This window comes from Myotis lucifugus, unplaced genomic scaffold, assembly GCF_000147115.1.
Source record: "Myotis lucifugus unplaced genomic scaffold, Myoluc2.0 scaffold_41, whole genome shotgun sequence".
NCBI classification, from domain to species: domain Eukaryota; kingdom Metazoa; phylum Chordata; class Mammalia; order Chiroptera; family Vespertilionidae; genus Myotis; species Myotis lucifugus.
In genome coordinates this window covers 4,492,810-4,507,784 of record NW_005871089.1, presented here as the reverse complement: position 1 = coordinate 4,507,784, position 14,975 = coordinate 4,492,810, and the positions used below count along the sequence as shown (strand labels likewise).

The window sequence follows — 14,975 nt, the reverse complement described above, 5'->3', positions numbered from 1 at the left end:
TGTCTCAAAGGCTAAGAGATCCTTCTTTTTTTACTGCTGCATAGTATTTCATGGTATAAATGTACCATGGCTTTTTTATCCACTCATCCACTGATGGGCACTTGGGCTGTTTCCAGATCTTAGTTATTGTAAATTGAGCTATTGTAAATTGTATATGAACATAGGGGTGCATACATTCTTTCTGATTGGTGTTTCATGTTTCTTAGGATATATACCTAGAAGTGGAATCACTGGGTCAAATGGCAGTTCCATTTTTAATTTTTTGAGGGAACTCCATACTGTTGCCCATAGTAACTCTGTACCAGTCTGCATGCCCACCAGCAGTGTACTAGGTTTCCCTTTTCTCCACATCCTCCCAGCACTTGTCATTTGTTGATGTGATGATGGTAACCATTCTGACAGGTGTGAGGTGATACCTCATTGTCGTTTTAATTTGCATCTCTCTGATGATCAGTGACTTTGAGCATTTTTTCATATGTCTCCTGGGCTACTGTATGTCCCCTTTGGAGAAGTGTCTATTTTGGTACTTTGCCCATTTTTTAATTGGATTGTTTGTCTTCCTTCTGTTATGAATTCCTTATATATTTTGGATATTAACCCTTTATCAGATGTATCATTGCCAAATATGTTCTCCAATACAGTGGGCTCCTTTTCATTTTGATGATAGTTTCTTTTGCTGTGCAGAAGCTTTTTTTAATTTTGATGTAGTCCCATTTGTTTATTTTCTCATTAGTTTCCTTTGCCCCTAGTAGATGTATCTATACACATATTGCTACAAAGAGATGTCTGAGATTTTTGCTGCCTGTGGTTTCTTCTAGGATTTTTAGGGTTTCACAACTTATATTTAAGTCTTTTATCCATTTTGAGCTTACTCTTGTGTATGGTGTAAGCTAAGCTGGTGGTCTAGTTTCATTTTTTGCATGTATCTGTCCAGTTTTCCCAACATGATTTATTGGAGAGACTGTTGTGACTCCATTGTATGTTCTTGCCTCCTTTGTCAAATATTAATTGAGCATAATGGCTTGGATCGATTTCAGGGATCTCTGTTCTGTTCCATTGATCTATATGCCTGGTCTTGAGTCAGTACCAGGCTGTTTTGATTATAGTGGCTTTGTAGTATAACTTGATATCTTGTACTGTGATCCCTCCAACTTTGTTCTTCTTTCTCAAGATTGCTGTGGATATTCAGGGCCATTTTTGGTTTCATATAAAGTTATTGGAGTATTTAGTCTAGATCTGTGAAATATGCTATTGGTATTTTAATAGGGATTGCATTGAATCTGTAGATTGCCTTGTATAGTATGGACATTTTAATGATGTTAATTCTACCAATCCATGAGCACGGTATATTGTTCCACTTGTTTATATCTTTTTTCAATGTCTTGTAGTTTTCCGAGTACAAGTCTTTTACTTCCTTGGTTAAGTATATTCCTAAGTGTCTTAATGTTTTGTTGCAATGGTAAATGGGATTGTTTGTTTAGTTTCTCTTTCTGAGAATTAATTATTGGTGTATAAAAAGCCATCAATTTTGGGGTGTTGTTTTATCCTGTTACATTCCCAAATTCATTTATTAAAACTAATAGTTTGTTGGTGGAGTTTTTAATGTTTTCTGATTTCTATGTACAGTATATCATCTGTGAATAATGAGAGTTTTACTTCCTCCTTTTGAATTTATATGCCTTTTATTTCTTCTTCTTGTCTGATCACTGTGGCTAGGACTTCCAGAACTGTGTTGAATAAGAGTGGTGAAAGCTGACATCCCTGTCTTGTTCCTATTCTTAGGGGAAATGGTTTTAATTTTTGCCCATTGAGTATGATGTTGGCTGTAGGTTTGTCATATATGGCCTTTATTATGCTGAGGTCTGATCCCTTTATTCCCACTTTGCTGAGAGTTTTAATCAAATATGGGTGTTGGATTTTGTGGAATAATTTTTCTGCATCTTGATATGCTCATGTGATTTTTATCTTTCAATTTATTTATGTGATGTATCATGTTTATTGATTTCTGAACATTGTACCAGCCTTGCATCCCTGGAATAAATCCCACATGGTCATGGTGTATGAACTTTTTAATATATTGCTGGATCCGATTTGCTAATATTTTGTTGAGGATTTTAGCATCTAGGTTCATCAGGGATATTGGCCTGTAATTCTCTTTCTTTGTAGTGTCCTTATCTGGTTTTGGAATTAGGATAATGTTGGCCTTATAAAAAGAGCTTGGAAGTGTTCCTTCCTCTTGGATTTTTTTGAATAGTTTGAGGAGTATAAGTGTTAGTTCTTTGAATGTTTGGTAAAACTCCCCTGTGAAGCCGTAGGGACGCCTGCCCTGTGGCATGATTCTTGATGGTATTGGGAAAGTCAAAGCTTTAAACTCTTCGTTTCTCTCTGATTCACTGATGTTTGGTTAATCTCCTTTTTTATCAGAGGAGTGTCATATGCATTCCTCCTGTTCCCAGTCCTTGTATGCCCAACACTATCCTTATCAGGTATACTTATTAATTATCAGTCTTCAGAATCAGAAGGACCTGGCGACCATCAAATCCAATTTCTTCAGAAAGGTTACCTGTTAACCAAGGTAAATTAGTGACAAAACCAAGGATCAAATCTAGTTTATTAAAAACTTTTAAGTCCTGCCCTGGCTGGTTTGGCTCAGTTGTTAGAGCGTTGGCCTGTGGACCAAAGGGTCATGGGTTCGATTTCCAGTCAAGGATACGTATCTTGGTTGCAGGGGCGCATGTGGGAGGCAACCAGTCAGTGTGTCTCCCTCACGTTGATGTTTCTTTCTCTCCTCTCCCCCCCTTCCTTTTTCCCTTTCTCTCTCTCTAGAAATCAATGGAAAAAATATCCTTGGATGAGGATTTTTTTTAAAAAAGTCAATTTTTCTTCACATTCTGTGACCTCTCAATAATGTTATGTTAGGTGTTGATAAGGACTAACCTGACTAGCGTTCAGAAACCCTTTAATAAGGGGATTGGGATGAGGAATGGAGAGGTGAAGATACTGCATTTAGTCTTTTCAGAGCAGGCTCTGAAAGAGCAACAAAACATTTAGAATTTTGCAGTGCTTAGCAAGGAAATGCCCATTTTTCTTTATTGGTCCCTGGTGGGAGGACCTTTGAGCTTTGGTCAGAGCAGTTTGGGGTTTCCTCATTGGGTATTTTCATCTCCTGTTCTCATGACCACGGAATCTTAAGTATCTGTTATTTTTTGAAAAACATTTAAAATCAAACATTGGTACTTCCTCTTTCTGTCAAGCTATATATCATAGGTTAATGCCTTTGAAAACCATTTTGTTTGAACGGCCTAAATTTAGTGGCGTGCTGAGATAAAATGCTTTCAAGTTTTTCTAGACACTGATTTCAGCAATTTCCTAACATGTTTCTGGACAAATCCCGTAGTTTGCTTGGATCTCTTATTCTAAGTCACTTATTTTCATCTTTGTGTATTCTCACTTTTTTTGCTCCTGAGCAGGATATTGCCAATAACTCTGGCCGCTTCTTCATCATCAACAAGGAAAATTACACTGAGCTGAGCATCGTGAACCTCCAGATCACAGAGGACCCTGGCGAGTATGAATGTAATGCCACCAACTCCATTGGCTCTGCCTCCGTCGTTACCATCCTCAGGGTACGGAGCCACCTGGCCCCACTCTGGCCTTTCTTGGGAATCCTGGCTGAAATCATCATCCTTGTGGTGATCATTGTTGTGTATGAGAAGAGAAAGAAGCCTGATGAAGTTCCTGACGGTAAGAGCATCCCTACAAAATAGCTATAATGTTGAGGTGGTTTTGTTGGGTGGTGTCTAAGGATATTGGGATTCAATCCCAAAAGGAGAGAAGGAAAATTCTTTTACTGGTTTCTCATCCACTACTCCCAAAATTAGAGCTCTAATATTAGCTCTGTCCTTCCACTTGAGTGTTCTCCAGACCCCAGTCCTATCTGCCCTTTAGGCCCCATGTGGGGAGTGGGCAGCTGTTAATTTTTTTGTTCAGCTCTGTCCTCCTTCAATACAGATCATCAGGCAGATTGAGCTTGAGGAGAATTCAAGTCAAGCCTAGAAGCCACCCCAAGATCGCAGGCCACCTGGCCTTTCAGGCAGATTTAAGGTATCTAATTGGTTGTGACATAGTTGCCTGATGTAGCCCCTGTAGGTCACTCACTGCCCACATTTAGTCAGACTGTTCTCAGGAAAAGCTATCGGAACAAGCCAGCCTTTGATTCTCTTGGTTGGTTCTTTCAATAGATTTTCAACATTCTGGTAAAGCCAGCACCTACTGTTTGACTTTTCTGTGTCTCACAGACTAGAATGGAGAGCTTCTGATGCCTCCCCCCCACCCCAAGCAGTAACACCTGGAGTTCATACCAGAGGCGGCACCCCCCAAGCTGCCTAGGGTCAGAGAAGGGCTGATCTTAGCAGCAGAACCATAGAGAATTGTTAAGCATTGGAAAGAAAAAGAATCTTAGATTGTTGGACATGCTTAGACTCAGGAAAGTCCAGAGGCATTTTTGTATGTTTTTTGTCATACATGTTTCTATTTCTAACCCAATTGATTATAATTGGGGGAAACTACTGATGGACACTTGGATCAGTAGTTCTTCAGATTTCTAACTAGCTTCTCATCCCCACCTTCCTGCCCTATAGCATCACCAGTAAAAACAAATTAATTGGCCAGCCAGCTATTACCACCACTTGCCTGTCACTGACTAGGCTAGAAGGGTGTGCACTTAAGCTCAGTGGAGGCTGACTTTAGTGATGTGAAGATGCTAGCTCTAATTCGACTGTCCTGGGCCTGTGCTTGTGCACTGTGGTATTATTCCCTGCCCCACAGCGGTGTCCCTGTCCTGTGGCTGAACCGTGGTGGGACTGTACCACCCACCCTGTGTGTCGGGGAGAACACTAAGGGAAGTCTGTGACGTCACAGACTATGCAGCCCTGAAGGAATGCAGTGAATCCCAACTCTTTGGAAGGACAGGTTTGAGAGCAAGAGCCATTTCCCTTTCTTTTCCTTTTGTTTCAGCAACTCCTGATTCTTTTGCCTGCGTTAAGTAGAGTGAGTATTAGAGTGAAGCTGGTGGAAAGGTTTTTTGTTAACACTAACATTGCACATGGGAAGACGAGGTGGACTCAAGATGTACATTCAGCAATTATCTAGATGGAGGGATGGGGTAGACTTAGGCTGGAAGCAGATAGGCCTTTGTAAATAAATGAGTCAGTTCCCTGCAACATAAGTGTTCCAAGGATTTTTACTTTCCTTCTCCTAAGTCCATAGAACTGTTCTATGAAATACAATTGTTTTCTTGGGGTTTTCATATATGTATTGTGCTTTTCCTTTATATTTTTCTTCTTCTGCTACAAACTAGGACTCCCAAGGCAGAATTAGGGACAAGTTGACTATATGGTTTCAGCATTGGCTCTTTGGGAGCAGTTATGCCTCAATCCCAAAAAGGCCTTTTTTAAATCCCCTCAGAATGCTTTTGAGTTACTAAGTATCACCATTATCAGTCTTCCCTTTGGAAATGTTGAGAAGCAAAACGTCAGTTAGAAAAAGACAGGTATGGGCTTCAAAACCAGTTTTTTAAAGTTTTAAGATGAGGCTGGCTGCCACTCTCTTGGCAGAGTGACACTGGCTTAGCACGCAGCCTGGGCAGAGGTTCCAGTCTTCCTGTGGGAAGCACTTCTTTTCTAGGCTGCTCTCCAGCATATGTGGAAGGCTTTCAGGTTGGATTTGAGAAATGGGTAGCATTATTTTGATCTGGCATGTGCTCACACCTGCCCAGGGAAGCAGCTCTTTTTTGAAGAGCTCCATGGTGGTTGAACTCAAATGGGGCCAGTTTGTTATAGGAGACATCTGTGGCCAGCAAATCTTCTGCACGGCTTCTTGGAGGGAAACTACTTCTTTTAAGCTAAATTATTATAGACAGTGAATGAATCCTACCTAAGAGATTACTACAGGGTAAGTGCAAAGTAAAACCTCCTTGCTCCAATCTCTTGGAAGAATAATGCAAGCAGATTTTACTTTTTGTTGTTGAATTGGGGTGAAAAAATCTGGGATGCTGGAATCACTGCAGTGTTTGCCTTCTCTTCATTCCCTCCCTGACAGCCAGTGTGGTCCAGGCTCCATTGTCCATCTCCATGTCCCTGCCCTTGCTCCATCATTTCCATCCCATAGTTTTCTCCTTGTCCCTCTGCCTGCCCCTCTTTTTCTTCTTCTGTCCTGAAAGTAATCATTAAAAAAAAAAAGTTTATTATTCTCAGTGAGTTTTCCTGATGCTGTGGCTTTTTCTTTTTAGCCAGTTTCCCCTCAACTTCTATACAATTTGTGTGAGAGCAGACGCACTGCATATGCTTTCTTCCCTCTGCCCCCCAACTCACACACAGACATATGCATACACTCCTTTTTGTATTGAATGATTTCAAAACAACATGATGTCTGATACAAATTTGGAGTTTTAGAGATAAATTTTTATCTGGCTTTGTGTTGACTTATTTATGTTACAGTCAAACCTCGGTTCTCGAACAATTCCCATCTCGAACAATTTGATTCTCAACCTGACAACCTCATGTTGATACATGAACATGACAAAAAGCGTGTCTCAGGCCACAAAAGAGAGAATGGAGTGTGTGTCAGTTTACCACTGAACCTGCTATTGTTAACATCTCAGAAAATTGTGCTGTAAATATTTTTTTGCTTTTTTGCTTTTGTTGGTGGGGAAGTGGAGGATTAGCACAATTTCAAAACATAAAGAGGCCATCAAGAGTACTGTTGTTGCTAATGGTGTGGAAGTGCTCATGAAACAATTTTTATAGGCAATTGAAGAGGTAGAAAAATTGTTGATTTGGATAAGTGAAAAGCAGTTTGCTGGTGATAGCATTTCAGAGGTAATGATAATGTGAGAAAGCAAAGATGCTGCATGCTGACCTGAAGGACACCCCTGGAACGTGTGTTGAAAGTGATTCGGTTAAGGCTAGTAGGGGGTGGTTCCATAAATTGAAGAAGTATTTGTTTATAGATTAAACAGTATATTAATATAATGTATATATAAGAATTAAACAGAATCATTTGGGGGTCTGGAATAGATTTATTCAATTTACATTATTTCTTATAGGAAAAAAATGATGCAGTTTTCGAACAAATCTCCTCTCAAACAGCTTTCCAGAATGAATTAAGTTCGAGAACCGAGGTTCCACTGTATTATGAAAAGGAATTTTCATAAGCCCATCATGCTTTTTCTCTGTCAAATAGGTACTTCCTTATCAAGATACACCTATGATTTAATTCTGACTCACCAAACTTTTTCATACTCAAAAATTCATATAAAACTCATAGTATTTATTAGGGAGGACATGTTTGTGGGTTCTTGATAACTCATTATTAGAAAAGCACTAAGTAAGTAATACAAAAGTATATAAACACAAATTTGAACTTAAGAGTTTAGTCTAAACGTTTCACTAGAAAAGCAAATATTGCTTTAGATTTCTCAAATAGAAAATTTTGAGGTTAACGTTTAGCTGCTTCCAGAAAAAAAAGGGGGGGCGTGTTTTTGTGTACTGGAGTATACTCAGGATATCTTATAAATGAAACACATCTAAATCCCTGTTATGGTCTCTTTGTGGATTGGTGCAGTTGGTTGTCTTATAGGTAGATGATCTGCAAATCACCTTTTACCTTCAGTGTTTTCAGTTACAGGTGAATCATGGAGCCAAATAAGGCCTTTGTTTTTTCACTTTACTCACCTCTTGACTATGTTCTCTGAAAACGTTAAATGGTAGTTCTCTAAAGACTAGGTCCAGCTAGCATTCCTCTGACCTTCCATCCATCTTTATAGTGGGACACATGCTTAGAGCACATGTTCTGTGTGGGTTCCCTGCTGACTGAACCCAGGATATTAGTGTGTGCTTTCAAAACCCCTCCCCAACCCCCTGTGGAGATGGGATGGATTGGCTTAGTCATGGGGACCTTACAGCTTACTGGATATTTCAGTGACCTCAAATGAAATTTAGGAAAATGCTATTATCAAAGAGTTTCCTACTTTCACATTAGGGGGATAATTTTTATGTCAGTTAAAGGGACTCTTCCTTTAAGTTATGATAGAGAAGAGGCCTGGTGGTGGTGGTGGTGGTAGTGGTGGTGGGCGTATTTTTAGAGGCTCTGATATAACCAAACTCTAAAATCTATTAGTTGGGTAAAGCATTTGGTAGCATATGAAGATTTACCATGTTGAAAAAAAATGTGACGCTTAAAAAAAAAATAAAAAAATAATATATATATCTATCTATAGATATCTATATCTATATCTATATCTATATCTATATCTATATCTATATTACTGATTTTACAGAGAGGAAGGAAGAGGGAGAGAGAAACGTGATTGGCTGCCTCCTATGCGTCCCCTACTGGGGATTGAGCCTGCAACCCAGGCATGTGCCCTGACCAGGAATCGAATCAGCAACCTCTCGGTGTACGGGAGGATGCCACACCGGCCAGGGCAAGAGATGCAGCTCTTTAACATGTTGAACACACATTCGTTATCTCTTAACTAAGGGTCATTAGGATCAATAACAAGTTACCTTATGGAGGAAATACAATAGGACCACATAAGGAAGGAAATTGGAAGTAACTAATCTCATTTGGTTAATCTATTCTGCTGTGATCAGGCAGCATTAAAGTGGGTTTAGAAACCATAAAACCCCATCCTTCATGAGATGAAGGCAGTGAAAAAGGAGCTTTGACCAGACAGTCCACTCTTGGTCATTTTGACTTTAAAGCCATCTTTTTGGAGGTGATATTGTATCAGGTAATCTGTTACTTATTAGGCAGGCAGTGAGCTCTACATTGTGAGGTGCACCTGGGGTCAGAGGGGTGAGGGCTACAGTGCATTTGGTTGGGAAGACCAGATGCCGAGAAATCAGTGTGTGCAACAGCTCCACCAGGAACTTCGCTCATAAGATGGATTCCAGAAGCATCTTGTTTCCATTCTCCCCCAGTCCTCTTTTTCTCATCCAGCTAGTGGCTGTAATACCCAGATGGAGAGGACAGTCATTGTTTAAGCAGCTGTCTTTTGGCCTGAGGGTTTGGGGGTATGTTGATACTTGTCGGTTACTATGACTTCTTTTTTTTCCCCCCTCAATTGCATCAAACCCTTAAAACATGGTGGTAAGTGAGCGATATGCATGCTTTTGGAGTTTGTTTAATCTCCGCTTCAGTCTATACAGTGCATAGTTCATAATGTTAACACTTTTCTTCAAGTTTACTTCATTCACTTTCACAACTAACTTGGATTTCAGTTTGCTGTTTAAATCCTCATTTACTTTGATTTTTGTACCTTTTTTTTGTAGTTCTGTTTTTCCCCCCTCTCCTGATTTCCCTGTGAGGGTCAAGTTGTTTTTTGTCTGACCTGCAAGGGAGAGTGGTGCTGCTGTCAGTCCAGGAACTAGGGGACACGAAGCTGTTTGTAAATGTGAAAGTGGATTTGGGGAGAGAAATGATGGGGCTCGTGAGATTTAGACACGACTGTGAACAACAGCTGCTCCCACTCGCAGGCATGGCGGCTACACTAGAGCCACTGTTGCTACAATCCCTACTGCAGCCCTTTGCACGTTATGGACTGGACGTTCCTCAGACGCCAGGGCATATCTTCTGCAAAAGAAAGAAAAGCTGTGGCGTGACTGCTGGGGTTGGTGCTGACAGCGACATGCTTTAAGAAGAATTAGCCTGGCTGTTGCAATTCCCTCTCCCCTGCTTTTTCTTTTAAAGTTGGGATAGATGGAAGGTATTCTTGAATTGCTATCTTGCTTTAGAATTTTGTATTTTTGGGTTCACAGCCAGAGCACTAAAAATATTCTGAGTTTGCTTCTGTGTCTTTTCCTTTAAGTCCCTGAGTGCTTAGTTCTAGCATGTAGCTGAGCTGGCTTGGCCGGGATGCTGAGAGCATTAGGGTGTCAGGTGAGGGAGGATTTAGGCTGGGCTTGTGTGTTAGTACTTGCGTGTCTTTGTGTATCTTCACTGCATACACAGCACACAGATGTCGGGGTGTGCTTAAGTCTTAGTTTGTTCTCTGTATCTGTTTGATAGTACTGTTGTCAGTAGTAGAATCCTGTGGACACTGATGTGTCGCTAGCCTGTGGTTTTGGCTAATAAGTTGTTGGTATGTGGTTAGTTTTTTGTTTTGTTTTTTAAATCTGTTTTTGCTCCAGTCACTGTGTGTGCTGGCAGTGGCTTTGCCTCTCCGTTGCCTCAAAGGAACAGGTGGAGCAATGTCTCCCTCTGACAGACATTCCTCCTGATGTGTGCTCCTGCGGACGCCTGCACCGAGACTGTGATCTCCATAACTGCTTCATGTGCACCAAGCCCCCTTGTGGAATCCTGCTGAGAGTTTTTCCAGAAGCCTTCAGTGAAACCAAACCATTCTGAATCATTTAATCTATCCGACTTTTGTAAAACTAAGAGCACTTACTTGTTCCTTCCCCTTTGTGGGCCTTTAAAAAAATTCTATGTATGTATAGCCCTGCTTACATGGGATCAAGTTGCCCTTAGTTGAAATAGGGAATAAAAACTTATAAATCAGAATAATAAAATACCAATTTAAGAAGGCTTCTAAACTCAGATAATGGGAGCTTTAATTAAAAAAATAAAAAGATCTCTGGCTCATCTGGGTTTGGGTTCTGGTTCTGGCCAGGGCACAAGAGTGAGCCATCTGTATCTGAAGTCTTTTCCAGAGGGATGTCACCACTACTCAGCTTCCCTGCTGTGTCACAGAACATCCTGTTGTTGCTACACTTGGCATAGCCCAGCCTGGCTGACCCTGGCTGAACTATTGTGGCTTCCTCTTCCTCAATCTTATTCTCCAGACTACAGACTCAAAACAGCAGGAACAGTGTCCTTTGGGGAAGTGAGGATGTGTGGCTAAATGTATAGAACATACACATCCATCTACATTGTAGGATTGAGCTAAAATTGTACATGCATTCACCATAAGAAAACAAACAGCAGGATTTTACAACTGAAATGTTGGTTTGTCTTCTCATCTATTTAAGAGTGAACCACTGGAACTTGGGGACAAGATGAGTACAATAACATTGCAGCCTATCTGTCCGCTATAGTTGCAGTTTTTCATGACAAGCATTCAAAGTGTTAACTAAAACCATTGAAACAACATATCTGCCATTAAAAACTTGAATCTAGAAATAATAACTCCATGAGTGTTTTGCACCTCCAGATGGAATGGCCTTGAATAAATGCTATGTTTTTGCCACTTGACGTTTGTTGTTCTATTAATCCATATGCAATCTCACACTTTTCTCCTTTCTTCTCCTGTCTATCAATGGATTCTAAAAAAACTGAACACCTGTGTAGATGACGAACCAGCTGGGCCAATGTAAGTACTTTATTGGGCATTGAGTGACTAGCATCAGATTGAATTACTTTGCATTCATGTTTTAATCGGTGGAGTAGCTAAGATTGTAGGGAAGACTCTGCAGCCTGACATGCAGGTGGCTAATGGACAGGCTATTTCAGTAGCAATATAAAATAGAATACCATCTGTTTGAAATTCTGCATGTCCCATATGCTTAAATTGATATTGTGGGGAAAATGACCAGTATATCTGAGACTTTAAGTTCCATACTATATGGTTCCATTAACAATTCCATGTATCCAGAACATGGAATTGCAGATTTGGATCAATCCAGGATTAGAATTTCCTAGAGTTGGAGACCAAACAGTGCCCCAAGTTGTGCCAGAGGACCCAGAGCTGCCTCTGTAATTGAGTGTCATTTGTCATTTGAGAAAAGAATGGCGCTCAATAGAGAAAAAAATACTTATTCTAACCTTATAGTAACTATAGTTTATAAGTCACAGGGAAAGTTACCTGTATATTCTTTAACTTGAGAGTCAAAAGGATCGATTAACTGAAGATATGTAGGCACTTTACCCAGGGAGTATTTTTATGTACTAACATTGTGCAGTGAACTTCCTTACACCAGGGATGGCAGTGAGTGAAAGAGTCCCTGTATTTCCATGTGTTATACTTTCCAAAGGTTGCTACTGACTTTGAGTTTAACTCTTGTAATATAATTTTTCCTCCAAAGGAAAACCAACTCTACCAACAATCACAAAGATAAAAACTTGCGCCAGAGAAACACAAATTAAGTACTACTTATAATGTAAGTATGACCTTCTTTAGAAGTTTTAAAAATTATATTGAAATGAATGTGGCTCTGTTGACCTTGTTACAAATTCTTCAGTATTTGGTGTTATGCTGCAAGATCTTTTCGTTCATTTCAGAGCAGCTCAGACTGATGGAACCCATTATGTAGCAGCTGGAAAGGACCGTTTTTCAGCTGTATTGTTTCACATATTTATATAAACGCCATTTCAAAATATGTATGATGCTTCAAAATTACACTTTGCACTACTATTTACTTATATCTTTTAAAAGAGGTAAAGATTAAATTGTCATCTTGCGAGGTGGGATATTCCCAGAGGCCAGTTAGTCCCCCTCTGCTTCTGAGGGCAAGGCAAGACCCATAGCTAGGACAGCTGGCCCCAGTGCCTTCCTGTCCGGCACATGGAGATCAGAATTTCACACCGCATCCCTGAGCATGCTGTTTGAAACAAAGCCTTGTTTTATGTGGCACTTAGTTCTTAAGTTAGGCTTTTAATTTCCAAATACTCCTCTTTTTTTTTTTTTTACAGATCTTTAGGTTCCTGAAACTGGTGGCAACATAACCTGCTAAATTTTCTGCTTGGACCTTTTTGGTTCTCTCCCATTTAAGTGAGCAACACGACGACGACTGTCTAAAGCATGCCTTATTTAGCCTCTCCTGTAAGGGTGACCTAGCAGGTACATTTCAAATAATGCTTCAGTGTAGAAGGTGTAATCTATTTTGGGCTTGATGTGCTGTGAATGTTGCTTCCTTTTCCTTTATTAAAGTATTTAAATAGAAGTGAAAAGGTCCTCTGAGGATCGGATCATGCATGCGCCATTTTTTACTTACTGCGACTGTTAATATGGCAAAATGCACTGCTGCCATCTAGTGATACATTTTTGTAAAGTACAGCAAAACCTACAAATAAATACAGTATATAAATATATATATTTATATTTTGGGGGGTGGGAGAAATACAAAATAAAATGCTTGTTTCAGTTTTAAGCTGCTGATATTCCTTATTGTATGTTGTCAGTTGAGGAAATTGTGCAGTTCTGGTACAAAAGATGAGTAATATAAACTGAAATCTGTAATTTTAAGGGCTTAACCTACGATTCTAATAAGTTGGAATAGTCCACTGAATGGCATAATGAATTTCAGTATATATGTATGATTGCTTTTTAAGTGATTATTTTTCCGTTTGCTGAATCATGTAAATTCTTCTATCTTTTTGCACTGATCTGTTGAACCTTATTGTACATTTAATTAAGGCAAACTTTTATAATTTATCTTTAGTTTTCAGTGACCTTGAAATATTCTAGCATGGTATTCTATGCAACTAGTTATACTTTGGGGTTAACACTGTATTTTTTCACATTGATTTAATGGTTGAGTGTAGATTTTTCTCACTCAATAGGGTTCTCTCACTCAGTATGTAACCGTAGATGCATGTACTCATGTTTTGTGTAATTGTTGATGTGCAATGATGTATAGAAAAGTGGATTCACCGGTTTTTAAAAATAAAACATTGATAAAAGATGTTTGGAATAATAGTCTTTATTCTAGTCTTAAGGAGGAAGCATTTTTCAATGCTTTCAAGTTTCTTAGTTCTATATGTACACGGAGTGTTAATTTCTCAACCCTGTCAGTTTTTTTAGTTCCTTTTCTACCTCTTCCACAAATGCTGGGAAATTCTGATCCATGAGGCAGAAACGGAGAAAGGAGCCTAACTCTTCAGCATTCCACGCAGATTGTTTGTGGACAAGGGGCAGTTCCTCTGACGCCAGGAGAGACTATGGGGATTCCAGAAGAGTGGTTTATTAGAGATTACAGGCGAAAGCAACAGCGTGAATAACAGAAAAACTGCCTTAAGGAAAGATTAGGGAAATACACACCAAAAATGAGTGTTAATTATAATTAGCTTTACAGGGTTCCTTTACTTAACGTTTCTTAATATACATAAGAAGTGAGATAAACTTGTATCCTTAGCTATATGAAGTATATTAATGACATGATTTGCAAATTTAAGACCCTGTTTTAATAAAGAATACTGTGCTGATAACCTTTTGTGGATTGATAAGAAACCTATCAGTGAATGAACTCCACTAGCTTAATTTGTCATTCCCACCTCACTTTGGGGGAATGGGTGAGAGCAGTTCATTTGAAAACAGGTTCTGAAGGTAATAAAGAGCGGCCACAAACTGACCGTCCAAAAGCCCCATGTCTCTTTCTGGTCCTGACCACAAGGGTGGACAAACTCAGAAAGGCATATAACTATGAGGGCAGTCAAGACACAGAACATTTCCATTACCCCCCCCTCCCCCCGCCCCAAATCCCTTAGCCCCACCCCCCAGCAACCACTGATCTGTATTCTCCATACCTTAGATAAATGAAATCATATCATTTGAGCACTTCTTTATATGCCTGTTTTCCATCTGTATATCTTTTTTGGTAACTTGCAGTGTTTTAAAACCAGTTGAGTAAATAGGTTGCTAACATTTAAATTAGGAGAGTTTAAATAAAAGTCCGACTGTACTTGGCAGTTTAGAAGAGAGGGCACCACTGACCTGATGATGATGGCACCACCTTGGGGTCCACCTACATCTCCTTTCCTCCTCACACGGATTTTGTTAAGTAGGTGGTTTTATGCCTTTTCTATGGATGGGAAGGTTGGTGTGTATGCATCAGCTGACACTTCTCTAGGAACTATCTCTAATAGAAATTTATTTTTCTAAATTGAAACTAGTTTGCAGACTACCTGACAGTAGTCTGAAAAATGAAAGTAACATGAAGACCTGTTCTCCAGGAAGAGCGACTGTTAGCATGTTA

The 14,975-nt window shown here is 39.6% G+C and overlaps 2 protein-coding genes across 7 annotated transcripts in view; one reads left to right on the top strand and one right to left on the bottom strand.

Moving 5' to 3' along the window:
* Positions 1-13,685, top strand: part of NPTN (neuroplastin) — a 77,995-nt gene extending 64,310 nt beyond the window's left edge. For 2 of the 5 annotated variants that reach the window (XM_006087842.3, XM_006087839.3), the window contains 4 exons: positions 3,471-3,744; positions 11,353-11,374; positions 12,087-12,161; positions 12,694-13,685. In XM_006087842.3, coding sequence (XP_006087904.1) covers positions 3,471-3,744; positions 11,353-11,374; positions 12,087-12,147 — 357 coding nt within the window. In that variant the 3' untranslated portion in view covers positions 12,148-12,161; positions 12,694-13,685. Of the gene's footprint in view, positions 1-3,470; positions 3,745-4,011; positions 4,105-7,105; positions 7,243-11,352; positions 11,375-12,086; positions 12,162-12,693 lie in introns of those variants that run through there. The other 3 variants (XR_002828987.1, XR_002828988.1, XR_002828989.1) reach the window with 3 other exon arrangements.
* A 53-nt stretch (positions 13,686-13,738) lies between these two features.
* REC114 (REC114 meiotic recombination protein) overlaps positions 13,739-14,975 on the bottom strand; it is a 148,424-nt gene continuing 147,187 nt past the window's right edge. For both annotated transcript variants that reach the window (XM_006087844.3, XM_023753099.1), the window contains one exon: positions 13,739-13,939. In XM_006087844.3, the coding sequence (XP_006087906.1) occupies positions 13,775-13,939 (165 nt within the window). In that variant the 3' untranslated portion in view covers positions 13,739-13,774. The remainder of the gene's footprint in view (positions 13,940-14,975) is intronic.